The sequence below is a fragment of the Syngnathoides biaculeatus genome, chromosome 4 (genome assembly GCF_019802595.1).
Source record: "Syngnathoides biaculeatus isolate LvHL_M chromosome 4, ASM1980259v1, whole genome shotgun sequence".
NCBI classification, from domain to species: domain Eukaryota; kingdom Metazoa; phylum Chordata; class Actinopteri; order Syngnathiformes; family Syngnathidae; genus Syngnathoides; species Syngnathoides biaculeatus.
In genome coordinates, this window is record NC_084643.1 from 15,072,101 (window position 1) to 15,085,278 (window position 13,178).

General features: G+C 43.4%; 1 protein-coding gene across 1 annotated transcript in view; it reads right to left on the minus strand.

Annotated features, from left to right (window-relative positions):
- Positions 1 to 13,178, minus strand: part of zfr (zinc finger RNA binding protein) — a 99,104-nt gene that overhangs the window by 63,642 nt on the left and 22,284 nt on the right. Inside the window, 2 exon segments of the mRNA XM_061816577.1 lie at positions 6,622 to 6,840; positions 12,543 to 12,684. Coding sequence (XP_061672561.1) covers positions 6,622 to 6,840; positions 12,543 to 12,684 — 361 coding nt within the window.

Consider the following 13,178-nt stretch of genomic DNA (forward strand, 5'->3'; position numbering starts at 1 on the left):
CCATCCATCGATCCATCTTCTACCGCTTCTCCAGGTCGGGACGGGGAGAAGTAGTTTCAGCAGGGATACCCAGTCTATCCTTTCCTCAGCCACTTCTTCCAGCTCTTCCGGAGGGATCCCGAGGCGTTCCCAGGCCGAGAGACAGATTCTTTCCAGGATGTCCTAGGTCATCCCCAGGGTGTCTTTCCGGTGGGTCATGCCCGGAACACCTCACCTGGGAGGCGTCCAGGAGGCATCCGGATCAGATACCTCAGCCACCTAATCTGGCCCCTCTCAATGCGGAAGAGCAGTGGCTCGACACTGAGCCCCTCCCGGATGACCGAGCTTCTCATCCCATCTATAAGGGAGAGCCCAGACACCCTGCGGAGGGAACTCATTTCGGCTGCTCTTTTCCGAGATCCTGTTGTTTCGGTCAGGACCCACATCTCGTGTTCATAGGTGAGGGTAGGAAATGTCAATCGACTGGTAAATTGAGAGCTTCGCCTTTTGACTTAGCTCCCTCTTTACCACAATGGACCGATATAAAGTCTGCATCACGCTACATCGATCAGTCTGTCGATCTCTCGCTCCATTCTTCCCTCACTCGTGAACAAGATACTTGAACTCCTCTACTTGGGCCAGAACCTCCTCCCTGACATGGAGAGGCCACCTACCCTTTTCCAACAGAGGACCACGGTCTCAGATTTGGAGGTGCTGATTCTAATCCCAGCCGCTCCACACTCGGCTGTGAACCACTCGAGTTGAGCTTGATAGAGCCAACAGGACCACATCATCTGCAAATACCAGACATGCGAAGTTGAGGCCACCAAACCGGACACACTCTACACCTAGGCTGCGTCTAGAGATTGTCCATAAAAGTTATGAACGAAATCTGTTACAAAGGGCAGCCTTAGCCAGAGTCCAACTCTCACCAGAAACAAGTCCAACTTATTGCTTGCAATGTGGACCAAACTCCCACACCGGTCGTACAGGGAGTGAACAGCCCTTATCAGAGGGTTCAGTACCCCTTACTCCCGTAGAATCCCCCACAGGACACGGTCGAACGCCTTCTCCAAACCCACAAAACACGTAGACTGGTTGGGCGAACTCCCACCGCACCCTCGAGGATCCTGCCGAGGGTATACAGCTGGTCCACTGATCCATGGCCAGTACAAAAACCACATTGCTTCTCCTGAATCTGAGATTCGACTTCCTGACAGACCTTCCTTTATGGCACCCCTGAATAGACCTTACCAGGGAGGCTGAGGAGTGCGATCCCCTATAGTAGGAAGACACCCTCTGGTCTCTTTTCTTAAAAAGGGGGACCACCACCCCAGTCTGCAAATCTAGCCCCACAACATCCAGAGCCTCTAGGAACTCCGGGCGAATCTCATTCACCCCAAGGGCCCAGCCACCAATCCGCTTTTCAACCACCTCAGTGACCTCAACCCCAGAAACAGAAAAACCCGCCTCAGATAACCCAGACTCAACTTCCTCATGGGAATGCGTGCTGGGGGAATCGAGGAGGTCTTTGAATTATTCTCCCCACCGACTCAAAACATCCCAAGATGAAGTAAGTAGCACCCTGTCCCCACTAAACACAGTGCTGACGGTGCATTGATTGCCCCTCCTGAGACGCCAGACGGTGGACCATAATTTCCTCGAAGCCAACCTGAAGTTGTTCTCCATGGCCTCACCGAACTCCTCTCACGTCCAGGTTTTTGCCTCAGCAACCTGCAGTCGACCGCCTCAGCAATGGAGGCGTGGAACATCGTACACTTAGACTTAATGTTCCCCACCTCCCCTAAAACATGGGCAACGTTCTTTCGTAGGTGGGAGTTGAAATTATATCTGACATGAATCTGCCAGCTGTTCCCAGCAGACCCTCACAATACGTTTAGGCTTGCCACATCGGACCGATATCTTCCCCCACCATCGGAGCCAACTCACCACCAGGTTGTGATCAGTTGACAGCTCCGCCCCGCCCTTCACTCGAGTGTCCAGAACATGCGGTCGCAAGTCCGATGACACGACAACAAAGTCGATCATTGAACTCCGACCCAGGGTGTCCTGGTGCCACGTGCACATGTGGACACCCTTATGCCTGAACATGGTGTTCATTATGGACAATCCGTGATGAGCACAGAAGTCCAATAACAGAACACCACTCAGGTTCTGATCGGGGAGGCCGTTCTTCCCAATCATGCCCTTCCAGGTCTCACTGTCATTGCCCACGTGGGCATTGAAGTACCCCAGCAGAATGACGGAGTCCCCATAGGGAGCGCTCTCCAGCACTCCCTCTAAGGACTCCAAAAAGGGTGGGTACTCTGAACTGCTGTTTGGTGCATAGGCACAAACAACAATCAGGACCCTTATCTGAAGGCGGACGGAGTCTACCATCTCATCAACTGGAGTAAACCGCAACATACAGGCCCCGAGCCAGGGGGCAATAAGTATACCCACAACAGCTCTCCCCCTCTCACCGTGAGCAACACCAGAGTGGAACAGAGTCCAACTCCTTTCAAGAGGAGTGGTACCAGAGTCGAAGCAGTGCATACCGGTGAGTCGAACTTTATCTAGTCGGAACATCTCTTATTTCATATTTTATTTTGAAAAATGACCGGATTCTCTTGGTTAAATCTTGGTCACTTCAGCACAAAAATGTACCCCTACAACCTAGCAAAAAATGAGTAAAAAAAACACATCTTTGAAAGTTTCTTTCGAAGGGAAACCACGTCAAAGCACACGCCCTTAACTCGCGACTTTTTGAGGAGCTTTATGAGGAGATGGACGCGGACCACACACGGTTCCTCTTACACACGGAAGTAAGAAGTTAACCAGAGGGAAATCTCTCACAAGAGTGTTTGAATTACGAGAGCGGCTGCAAAGATTTCTCCTTTTTTGTGGCTGCCCCAAACCAGAATGTGATGGAGGTATACAGTACTAGTTCGATGACCGCTGTGTAGAACTGTCTCAGTAGCTCTTGTTGCATACCATGCTTCCTCAGAAGCGGCAAGAGGTACATCCTTTGCTGGGCTTTTTTGAGGATGGAGTTGATGTTTGTCTGACACTTCAAGTCCTGTGAGACTGTAATTCCCAAGAACTTGAAGGTTTTGACAGTTGAGAAGACAGTTGGCTAGCTTGAGGTGCAGCTGTAGTGAAGGATGCCTCATGGAGTCCACATTCATTTCTACAGTCTTTACTGTGTTCAGCTCCAGGTTGTGTTGCAAACAGCAGCGCTCCAGCCTCTCCACTTCCTGTGGATACGCTGACTCGTCCCTTTGGGGTCATCAGCGAACTTTAGGAGATTGACAGCCAGGTGCCTTTAGGTGCAGTTATTCATGTAGAGCAAGGAGAACAAGAGAAGCAAGGAGAGGACGCAACCTAGGGGTGCCCCGGTGCTGATGGTGCGTGTGGATAAGTGGTGTTCAACAGCCTCACGTGCTGTGTCCTGCCCGTCAAGATGTAGATCCATTGGCATTTGTCAGGAGAGAGGTTGAGCTGGAGGGGCTTGGAGATTATGGTTTTGAACGCAGAGCTGAAGTCCATGAACATTATTCTTGCATAGGTTCCCATGCTACCGAGGTGTTCAAGGATAAGACCCGTGTTGACTGTATCATCCACAGACCTTGTGACTCGGTAGGCAAACTCCGGTGGGTCTAGCGATGCTCTTGAGGTGGTCCAGGACGAGGCGTTCAAGGGACTTCATGGCCACAGATGTCAAGGAAACAGGCCTGTAGTCATTTAGACCTGAGATGACTACTTTTTTTCGGGACCAATATGATGGTGGAGTGTTTGAAGCAGGTTGGTTCTTCACGCACTTCTAGAGACCTACTGAAGATATTTGTGAAGACGGGAGCAAGTTGATCTGTGCAGAGGTTGAGGCAGGATGGGGACACAAGGTATAGGCCAGGCGCTTTGTTGATCTTTTGTTGTTTGAAGATGCGCCTCATGTCCAGTTCGTGGATGGTGAACAGAGGAGTCTGAGATGTTGAAGTGGTTGGTGGTGCCACTTGTGGGTGTGTGGAGTCAAAGTATTCTTTTCAAATCTGGAGTAAAAGATGTACAGGTTTTCGGCTAGCCCACTACTGTTGTCTACTGGGGGGAATGTCACTTATAATTATTAAATAAAACAGCGGGCACATCAGCCCTTTTAACTCCATTAGTGGTGAGGAGTGTTGACTGACCAAGAGAGAATACTAGCACCACACAACAATGTAAACACGTGGCCCATCACAGTAGGTCTTATCTCCCTCGAACTAGAGCTCTGTCCCCTTAGTATCATGCTAGCTGGGCTTCCAAAACACAGCTGTAAAGCAATGTCACCACAAACACAAAAACACAGCACTCTCTCACAGTCTTCCCGGTAGAGCGGAGTAGTCAATTGTAATCGACCTTGCTGTCCAGAAAGCGCAAGTTGGCTCACACGATAGTGTGAATTGTGTGGTTTCACTGCTAGCCTTGCTCAGATACCTCCACGTTTGCCCCACTTTTGCCCTGCTTACTCTTTCAGTGCAATTAGGCTATAAGCCTTTCATCTTTATCTGTCGGTCCATGACTAATTGGACACCTTTTTTTGTCTAAACGAGTCAACGAACACATATTTCACAACAGGTATATGTGCTTTGCATTAGATGCTTCCAATGAATTCAACTTCAAGCGGAATGTTCTTTTATACGTCGACATTTCCAAGTCAAATCCCACCTATTGAGCTACCAACAAATGTGATGTCGGGTTAAACAGGAACTGTCTGCTGATTCAAACTGTTGACCGAATTTGTCCAGTATGAGTTATTCCCCAAGACTCAGCTGATTGTGTCGTGTAAAAATTTAGACGTCACGGTCAACCGGCTGAATACATGGTTGGGAAGCTGTAAATTACACTTCTACTTTGGGCCAAGTTCTGTCCAATATTAACCGCTTTGTCGGGAATGTTTTCTTGTATCTTGCTTAACTATGAGTGGGATCGTGAGTCACAAACAAAAGGAGGGTTGATGTCTGTTGTGTTTTTTTGGGGTTTTTTTTGGTGTCTTTATGAGTTTATTTTATCAACTCACAGGGAATGATGTAGTAAGTGACGATCCTTTTACATTCAGTGCTGAAAGTGGACTTTCCTGAAAATACAAATGCGAGCAGCGAAGGCGCGGGGTCCTGGTAGGGGAGTCCAGGGGCATTCCCCCCCCCGGAAATATTTTTTAAAAATGGATGGCTGTGGTGCATTCTGACAATATCTCAACAAAATTCAGATAAAAATTTAAAGTAAAATTTCTAAGTCCTGACCAAAAACGAAATTGGGCAGAAGTTTTTCAAGGGCCAAGCCCAGGTTCCCCCCCCCCAACCTCCTATCACTGAATTGCACAAAATCACATTTGTCATTAAAATATGGTTAAAATATGTCACCTTATCTCAAGACAAATGAATTAAGTGAACTATTCAGTAAAAAGACATTCAAATTGTCCTTCTCCCCACAATATACATATTATAGTACAGATATAGAATATACACAAAAACATATTCCAGAATTTCTACACCGTACAGCAAAACATGTTAAATAAGTCGATCTGTAGTAATTACTATTAATGTTTAAGTCTCAAATTTGTCACCATGTACCGATACACTCGACCAGATTGCAGACTATCTGAGATACAGATCTAGTAATACTAATAGTATATTGAGTTGCCTTTAATATATATGATTTTAACAGACTTACCAGGTTTGTCGACCTTTCTAATGTAGTCGGACAAAAAAATCTCCGTTTGAGTCCTTTTCCTCAAGCCATGACCACTTGAAAGTGCTCCTAACACTCGCGTCTTTTGCACATATGTCAGCTTGCCTGTTTACCTGTTTGAACATTGCGCTGGGGTCGTACCTGGCCGATCACGGATTAATTAATTTACACAAAATGCTATTTAAATACTCGACATTTAATGATTAATCTGCCTTTCGTGTCCACACATGCACCCTTTGTGGCTTCCGTTCTTGCCGAAATTTCAAAACCTCTGATATATGGCGAGGTCATGAGAATGTGAGGGGAGGGGCATTACTGTTACTAGTGTTAGTGCCTCAACATGGCTACGCTCGTGAAAGCAAAACAATGAACTCAAACGCGTGTTCATTCAATGTTGTCAACTAATATCCAGATTAATTTTAGGCAATTTTTTCTCAATTTTCCAGAGGAATTTTCATGAAAATTTGAAAATCCGGACAACTTTCCTCACTGTACATTCCTCCCAAAGCAGCCGTTCGATCACATGTATTTCTTGTGTTACACAAATGGTCACATGGGTTACGCTCACGCAAAAAGTAATGAAGCGCACTAACAATCAGGCTAAGTGGCGTGGCTTTGTTTACCACAACTAGAATTTAAAGGGCTATTATTTTATCCACGTGACAAGACCACGACAAGATTACACTATCATCAATATTGTTACATTGCTAGTGAATTAAGGGTAAACAGCACAGGTGACAAAATACAACTCTGAGGTAAGTTGCTACCATCAGCAAGAAGCTACTTTTTTTATTTTTTTTTTATTTTTTTATTTATTTTTTTTTTAAATGTGACATGACAGAAACACCCACTTTTAACAATTGTATGTTGACCATGGGCAAACCACCAACAAACTTTCTAGAGATGGACACATACCAGAGTAGGTGACAGCATTTGTGCTGTAAGTGGGACTCTGGGAATATGACGGGACCACAGAAGCTGCAGCAGCCACAGGCTGGACCGTGGAGGTCACAGGGTAGATTGAAAAAGAGGATGTAGCAGGACTGGGTGCAGCTGGCTTTATCACAGTCACTTGACGAGTCTGCTGGGTCTGGGTGTATGATGTTACCCCTTGACTATACCCTGGTTTGGGAGCTGTTGAAAAAAAAAAAGTAGACATTCATGTATGATTATAATGACAAATGAAAAATTATGCATAATTATTTTGGTCATTAGGCACAGGGACAGCATTACAACTTCAGTTGGCTTACAATTTTCCAAGGAGAATGCAAAAATAATGAAAAAATGTTTAAGTATTTAAATTTATCACAAACCCATTTAAATAACTTACAGTACAACTTCCAGTGCTGTAAAAAAAAAAAAAAAAGTATTGGCACCTTTTTCAAATTCCTGTATTTTTGCGTAGTTTCTCCACTTCAAGATTAAACACATTTAAAGAGCCACTGATACCTAAAACATGAAATTTAGTATGTCGTTTAAAAAAAAAAAAAAAAAAGACTGAATGCAATCATCAGTTTGTTTATAGCACGTCAGAGTGTTGCCGTATATCGATTTTTTTCATCTCCCACTATGAAAAACCTGTGGACTGTTTTGGGTTGAAGAAGAAGGCAGAAGTGACGTATTTTGCAGACACCACAGCTGTGAAGTCAAGTGTATTTACCGATTGCACAGGCGAGAAATTAGCTGTGTTTTCTGCGTGTTAGCCAAAATGCCGACTTGTTGTGTTGCTGGGTTTTGCCTGAATACTCGGGAGGATCGAATCACTCTTCACACGTTTCCAAAAGACCCGATTCGATGTAAAGAATGGATTGCACAGGTGCAAAGGACAAGAGCTTTGTGGGTTCCAAATGGCAGGTAGGTGTGTATAAAGCGATTAAAAAAAAATAGTTGGGGAGGGTGGGGGGCAGTAATTCGTCTCACAGTTTATGTTTCGTGTAAATTTAGGATAAATCCCCTATGTCAAACCAGCAAAATATAACAAAGCACTTGTATTGCGTTCAAGACAATTTCATCACACATAACACAATACGACATAAAAAGACAGTTTAGTAGCGTGTAACATGAGCTAACTAGCCAAACGACGGATAGTCACCATAATCGAATGAATGTTCCAAATAGGCGAATGTTATTTCCAGCGAATGTTCCGGAAAAGACGGAAGGCAATGTGGCACCCATGTACTTGTGTACTTATCCGAAAGCAGCAGTATTAATAAAAAGTTGCCATTGTCTGTTGTCATTGGTAAGTGTTCCACATATCGTCTAAATATGGCTCGAAACGATATGGTAAAATAGTCCCCGTTGCTTCACTCGCTTCTGAGATGTTTTCCTCAAAAAGAGCTCTTCTGTCTGAAAAGAGGTGTGGAAAAATCTGAAAAATCGCTCTCGCTCATCTGCTGTTGCATTCTGGGCACAGCGTGTTTACAATACCAGGGATCCAGTGTGATGCCTGCATATGACGTCACAGACAAATGAAGCCACCGCTGGGATACACATTGAGTCAGACTTAAGCAACTTTGCGCTTTTATAAAACAGTCCCAGCTCACTTTTCCGACTGGTATTATAAATCAAAGTGATTATTTGTAGTTTTGATAACGATACCTATTTTAAAATGTGATTTTTGGTGTCAGAGGCACTTTAAAATGGCAGGCAAACAGAGACATCGAGAAAGAAATACGACTGTTTGAATTGATCAGAGAGACCAGCCAATGATTAGCTCCAGAAGGATCAAAGAAGATCTAAGACTGCCTGTGAGTACTGTGACATTCAGATGTCTACGTGAAACCAAGCGCCCGCAAATTCCCATTGCAAAAAAAAGACGTGCTGAATTGCAATTCGCCAAAGAACACATTGACTGGCCCAAAAAGAAATGTGTGAACGAATTCATTACTATTTTAGTTACCATGATAAAAGCATATCATCACTACTATAGTTATTGTTAGAATTGTTTTATCATGCGTTTGCTTCTGTTAGTCTTACTCTGAATTATTCTATTTGTGAGCTGCATGCGTGAGTCAGAGTGTGACCCAGCGACGTCGGGGAGGCGATGCCCCCCTGCCGACCTGATGCAGATACTCAACACTGGGAAAAGATATGCCCCTATGCCAGTGTGTTCTGCTCCACAGAGAGACGACATCCGCATGGGAGACTAAATCTTCCTCAAACTGCTGAGAAGACCTCGCTGGGACGGCCCCACCAGGTGATTGCAGTGACTCCTACGGCTGTAAAGGCCCAGGGACGTGACGGCTGGATCCATCAGTCGCAGTGTAAGCGCCTCAGATTCCCTGCTGATGGACCTGGCGACGCCAGTCCCTTGAGGTAAGATCTCCACCACGTACAGACCAGTGTACCGACAAAAGACCACAGTGGGAGAGAGGGTTTTACGTGCCAAACACACCCCTATCGGGAAGCTGGAGCAGATCACCAGTCAGAGGCTGGTAACCATGTACAGAGCTTGTAACCATGTAACCTTTTAACCTGAGAAAGCAAAAAAAAGAGCAGACGGGGACTACCACTTTGGCAGTCTAAAGGGGAGGACTCATGCAGCGGGTCGCCCATGTCTGTCCCTCGCATGCTCAAAAAGACAATCTTGGTTGGTTTGAGTTCATGTCACTCCAGTCCTTGTCTCAGCTGATTTTGTAAGAACATCTCTGACATTCTAAAACTTGGTCCTTCGAGCCGGATGACGTTTTCTCTTCAGTGGATGATCGACGACAACTGAAATTGGTGGACCATCAGTCTCCAGGAGACCCAGAAAATCCTCCTTTACACGAGGCCAGCCCTCGGACATCCTCCGCCGGAGAACACAAACATTATCCTACGAATTACATGTGTCTCAACCAACGGAGAGATTGTCACAGGTCAGTGTTTGTATAACACAGGAAACATAGCACATATCTAGTCGAACAGCTAGTATTATAGTTAGTACTATTTCCTATTTTTCACAGGGAAGATACCACACAATAACTATTGTCAAAGGACTAGTCTATTTCCCATTTTCCAAACAATAAGATAGTAGGAAGATCACTACTTCGGAAGAGAAACTTTTGGTTTCAGGACACAGAAATTGATCAGTCTGTGGGAGTGAATGTTTAGAGAGTTAATGTCTAAAGTTTGAGAAATCTAAAACTGACTAGGGGTTGTGACTAAAAACACCCAGGAATACCCACTCCAAATTGGGAGTACAAGCTTGGTATTTGACCCATAGTTAGGCACTTTGAATTTTTCTCAAAACTGAGGAACCATATCTAGACGTCGATAAGAAATAAGACCGTCAGAGATGCCGGCAAAGTCGACCAAGAAATACAACTGTCCACTTTCAGAGGCTCAAGTAAAGGAAAAATGCCGTTTGTCTGAAATTGATTACAAGGGAACAACATAATTCAGCGGAAAGTGGCAGAAAAAGTGTGGATTTTCTGGAAATGTAGACAACTGTGAAGAAATGGACAAACTTTTCAGTAAATTATCTGTTAAACACAGACAGAAGAGAAAAGACAACACCAACAGTAAACAGTGGTTTTGTTGTAAGGCCCTTCTTGATAGGGCTAGACAAATTCAAAGTCAAAACTGGGGGGAGAAAAAAAAGAAAAAAAAAAGAAAATGGACGACGACTTGACCACCACCGTCATTAACATGACCAACCAAGACCAGACTGTGGCACAAACATCACCACGTCACACTCCAACGACAATCGCACAATCTGACAATATGATATCAAAGAAACAAACAAAAATTATATCAGTCTTTGCCATCATATTATCAGGCGACAGGTTAACTGACTGACAGGCAAATAGAACAGAATAAACCCTGTGAGCCATGTTCACATACTTTTAATATGATATGGCTTGCAGGTAGGCAACAAAACTTTACGTAGCCTAGTAAGCCTTTGCGACCAGTCATGGTTGTGCGTAAACATGCTGCCATTGTGTTGAACAGATTATCTGACCAGAGTGGCAAATTACAACCTTTATAGAGCCAAGGAACATATTTTATAACTGAAAAAATTCAGGGCACACAAAACAAATAAAAGTCACAAAAAGTAGATTTAATAGATAATGACAATGTTCTATTACTATGCCTCACTTGCATAAATAGATGAACAAAGCTCTTTATTGTAAATACAGCTCAATCCAGAAGTAGAAGAACAACACATTTTCATTTTTTGTCTTATTAAAGTCAAATGAAACAAAACCTCCACTGTTTCAGGTCAGTCAGGATTTAAAATTTTCTTCGAGGTCAAAAGTTTACATACATTTCCTTAGTATTGAGTAGAGTTTCTTTTGAATGCCATAACTTGGGTCAAACGTTCTGTGTAACCTTCCACAAGCTTCTGACAGTACTACCCATTCCTCCTGACAAAACTGGTTTAACTGAGTCAGGTTTGTCAATTGCCTTGATCGCACACGCCTTTTCAGATGAGCCCACAAATTTTTGACAGGATTCAAATCAGGAATTTGTGATGGACACTCCGCGACATTAAGGTCATTATACATTTGGAAGACCCATTTTAACAGCGGTTTTACCTTATGGGTAATCTGTTCAGGTATTACCTTAATAAATCCATGTCATGTTCTTTCTTCATGATGCCATATATTTATGAAGAGCTCCAGTTCATACTTCACCAAAACAACCCCATAACATGATGCAGCCACCTGCATGCTTCAGTTTGTGTGGTGTTCTCAGGTCTACAAGCTTCCTCCTTTTTCATCCAGATGTAACAGTCATTTGTGGGCAAACAGCTCCACTTTGGTTTCATCAGACCAGACGACATGAATGAATGAATGCCATTTATTGTCATCATACAAAACCATACAATTGAATTTGAGAGCCTCTCCTGCAATAGTACATGTATAAAAGCAAAATAAATAAATAATAAAAACAAATAAAGTTAAAATCTGTCTGTGTCTCAGTGTATTTTCTTTCCTGGAACCCAACGATGAGCGAGACTTGTGGAGAGTGGAGTTCTCTGATTTTCCCTTGATTTCAAACAAGGAACCAGAGTGTTTGAGCTGTGCCTTAAATACATCCAAGTGTCCAGTCAATTAACTCACATGTCAGTTGACCTATCGGGAGCTTCCAAAGCCATAACCTCATCAATTGGGCTTCCCAATCTTCTTTCAAGACTAAGTTATTTTTTTGTATGGAAACCTTTGACCCCAAGAAACTATAAAATTCACAAAAAAAATTCTCTCATTATTGTGGTATTTAACAAAAATAAATAATTTTGGTTATCCCAAGTGACCTAAAACAGGAGAGAGTTGGTCTGATTTGAATTCAGACAGTAAAGGAAAAGATCTTTTTGCACAAACCTCTGGCTTCAACTGTATATTTTTTCAAACAATTAAGTACACAAGTATACACAATAAGTGAATATTTAAATAGACACATTGCTCCATTTTGTCATCTGATCGATTATGTTTCCTTTAGGTTAACTCAAAAATTCTGATCATGTAAAGCCTATTTAGGACAATAATTGTGTCAGAAATGGGATCCTAGGATTGCGATTGGTCACAAACCCAGAGAACACCGGGAGTGATCATAAAAGTCTCAAAATCATGTCTTTCTACCATAGACCACAAACGTTTCAATCACCTCTTGCATATTACAGAGTTGGATTTTTTACATATAGCTAAATTGAATGCAAGATTTGAAAACCACAATTTTACAGCCGAGTTCTCTTTTCCCTAAAACAACTAATATGCCTCATTCATGAAGTAATTTTAAACTTTGATTATACCAATTATGCATACAATCAACTAGATTTTTTTTTTTTTGAGGGGGGGGTTTGCACATTATGAATTACAGATTACAGTAATTATTATGAAACCTTTTATTATTACCTGTTTGATAGTAAGAATCGGCGACAGCAGGTTGCGGCTGAGCAGCAGCAGCAACCACTGCAGTGGCAGTTGGCTGCTGGTAGTACTGCTTGCTGTCATATGCTACAGCAGAAGCCGTGGACCGGACATAGGAGTAGGAGTCCTGAAAAAAAAAAAAGTTCAGTCATATTTTTGTTTTCTAGTTTCTTTACTATCATTACAAATGTCTTAGCAATGTGGTGCATTCTCACAGTAAAGACAGCCTGAACAAAAAACGATTGGCCATATCTTAAAACTGAGGCAGCCAATGTTCCCTCTAAGCTGCACACCTACGCAATTGCGCACTTGTAGGGGACACTCCCCGCACATGAAAACCGATCCAGCGCAGTGAACCACACCCAGACAATTTTTTTTTCCCGAAACATGGCAGCACGCGGTCTCTAACAAGCTGCTGCTAGGCCACACCATGACACACACTCACTTACTTGTTTACCTGACACCGCCCACCTCCCGCTCTTAAAGGGCTATACTCATAATTACAAACACCACCCACCACCAGTGTTTTAGTTAGATGTAGAGCAAAGATGAGTTAGACATGCTGCTTATGTTTACTCTAGATAATAATGGCAAAAGTAAAAGTGAAATTCTGTTGCTTTA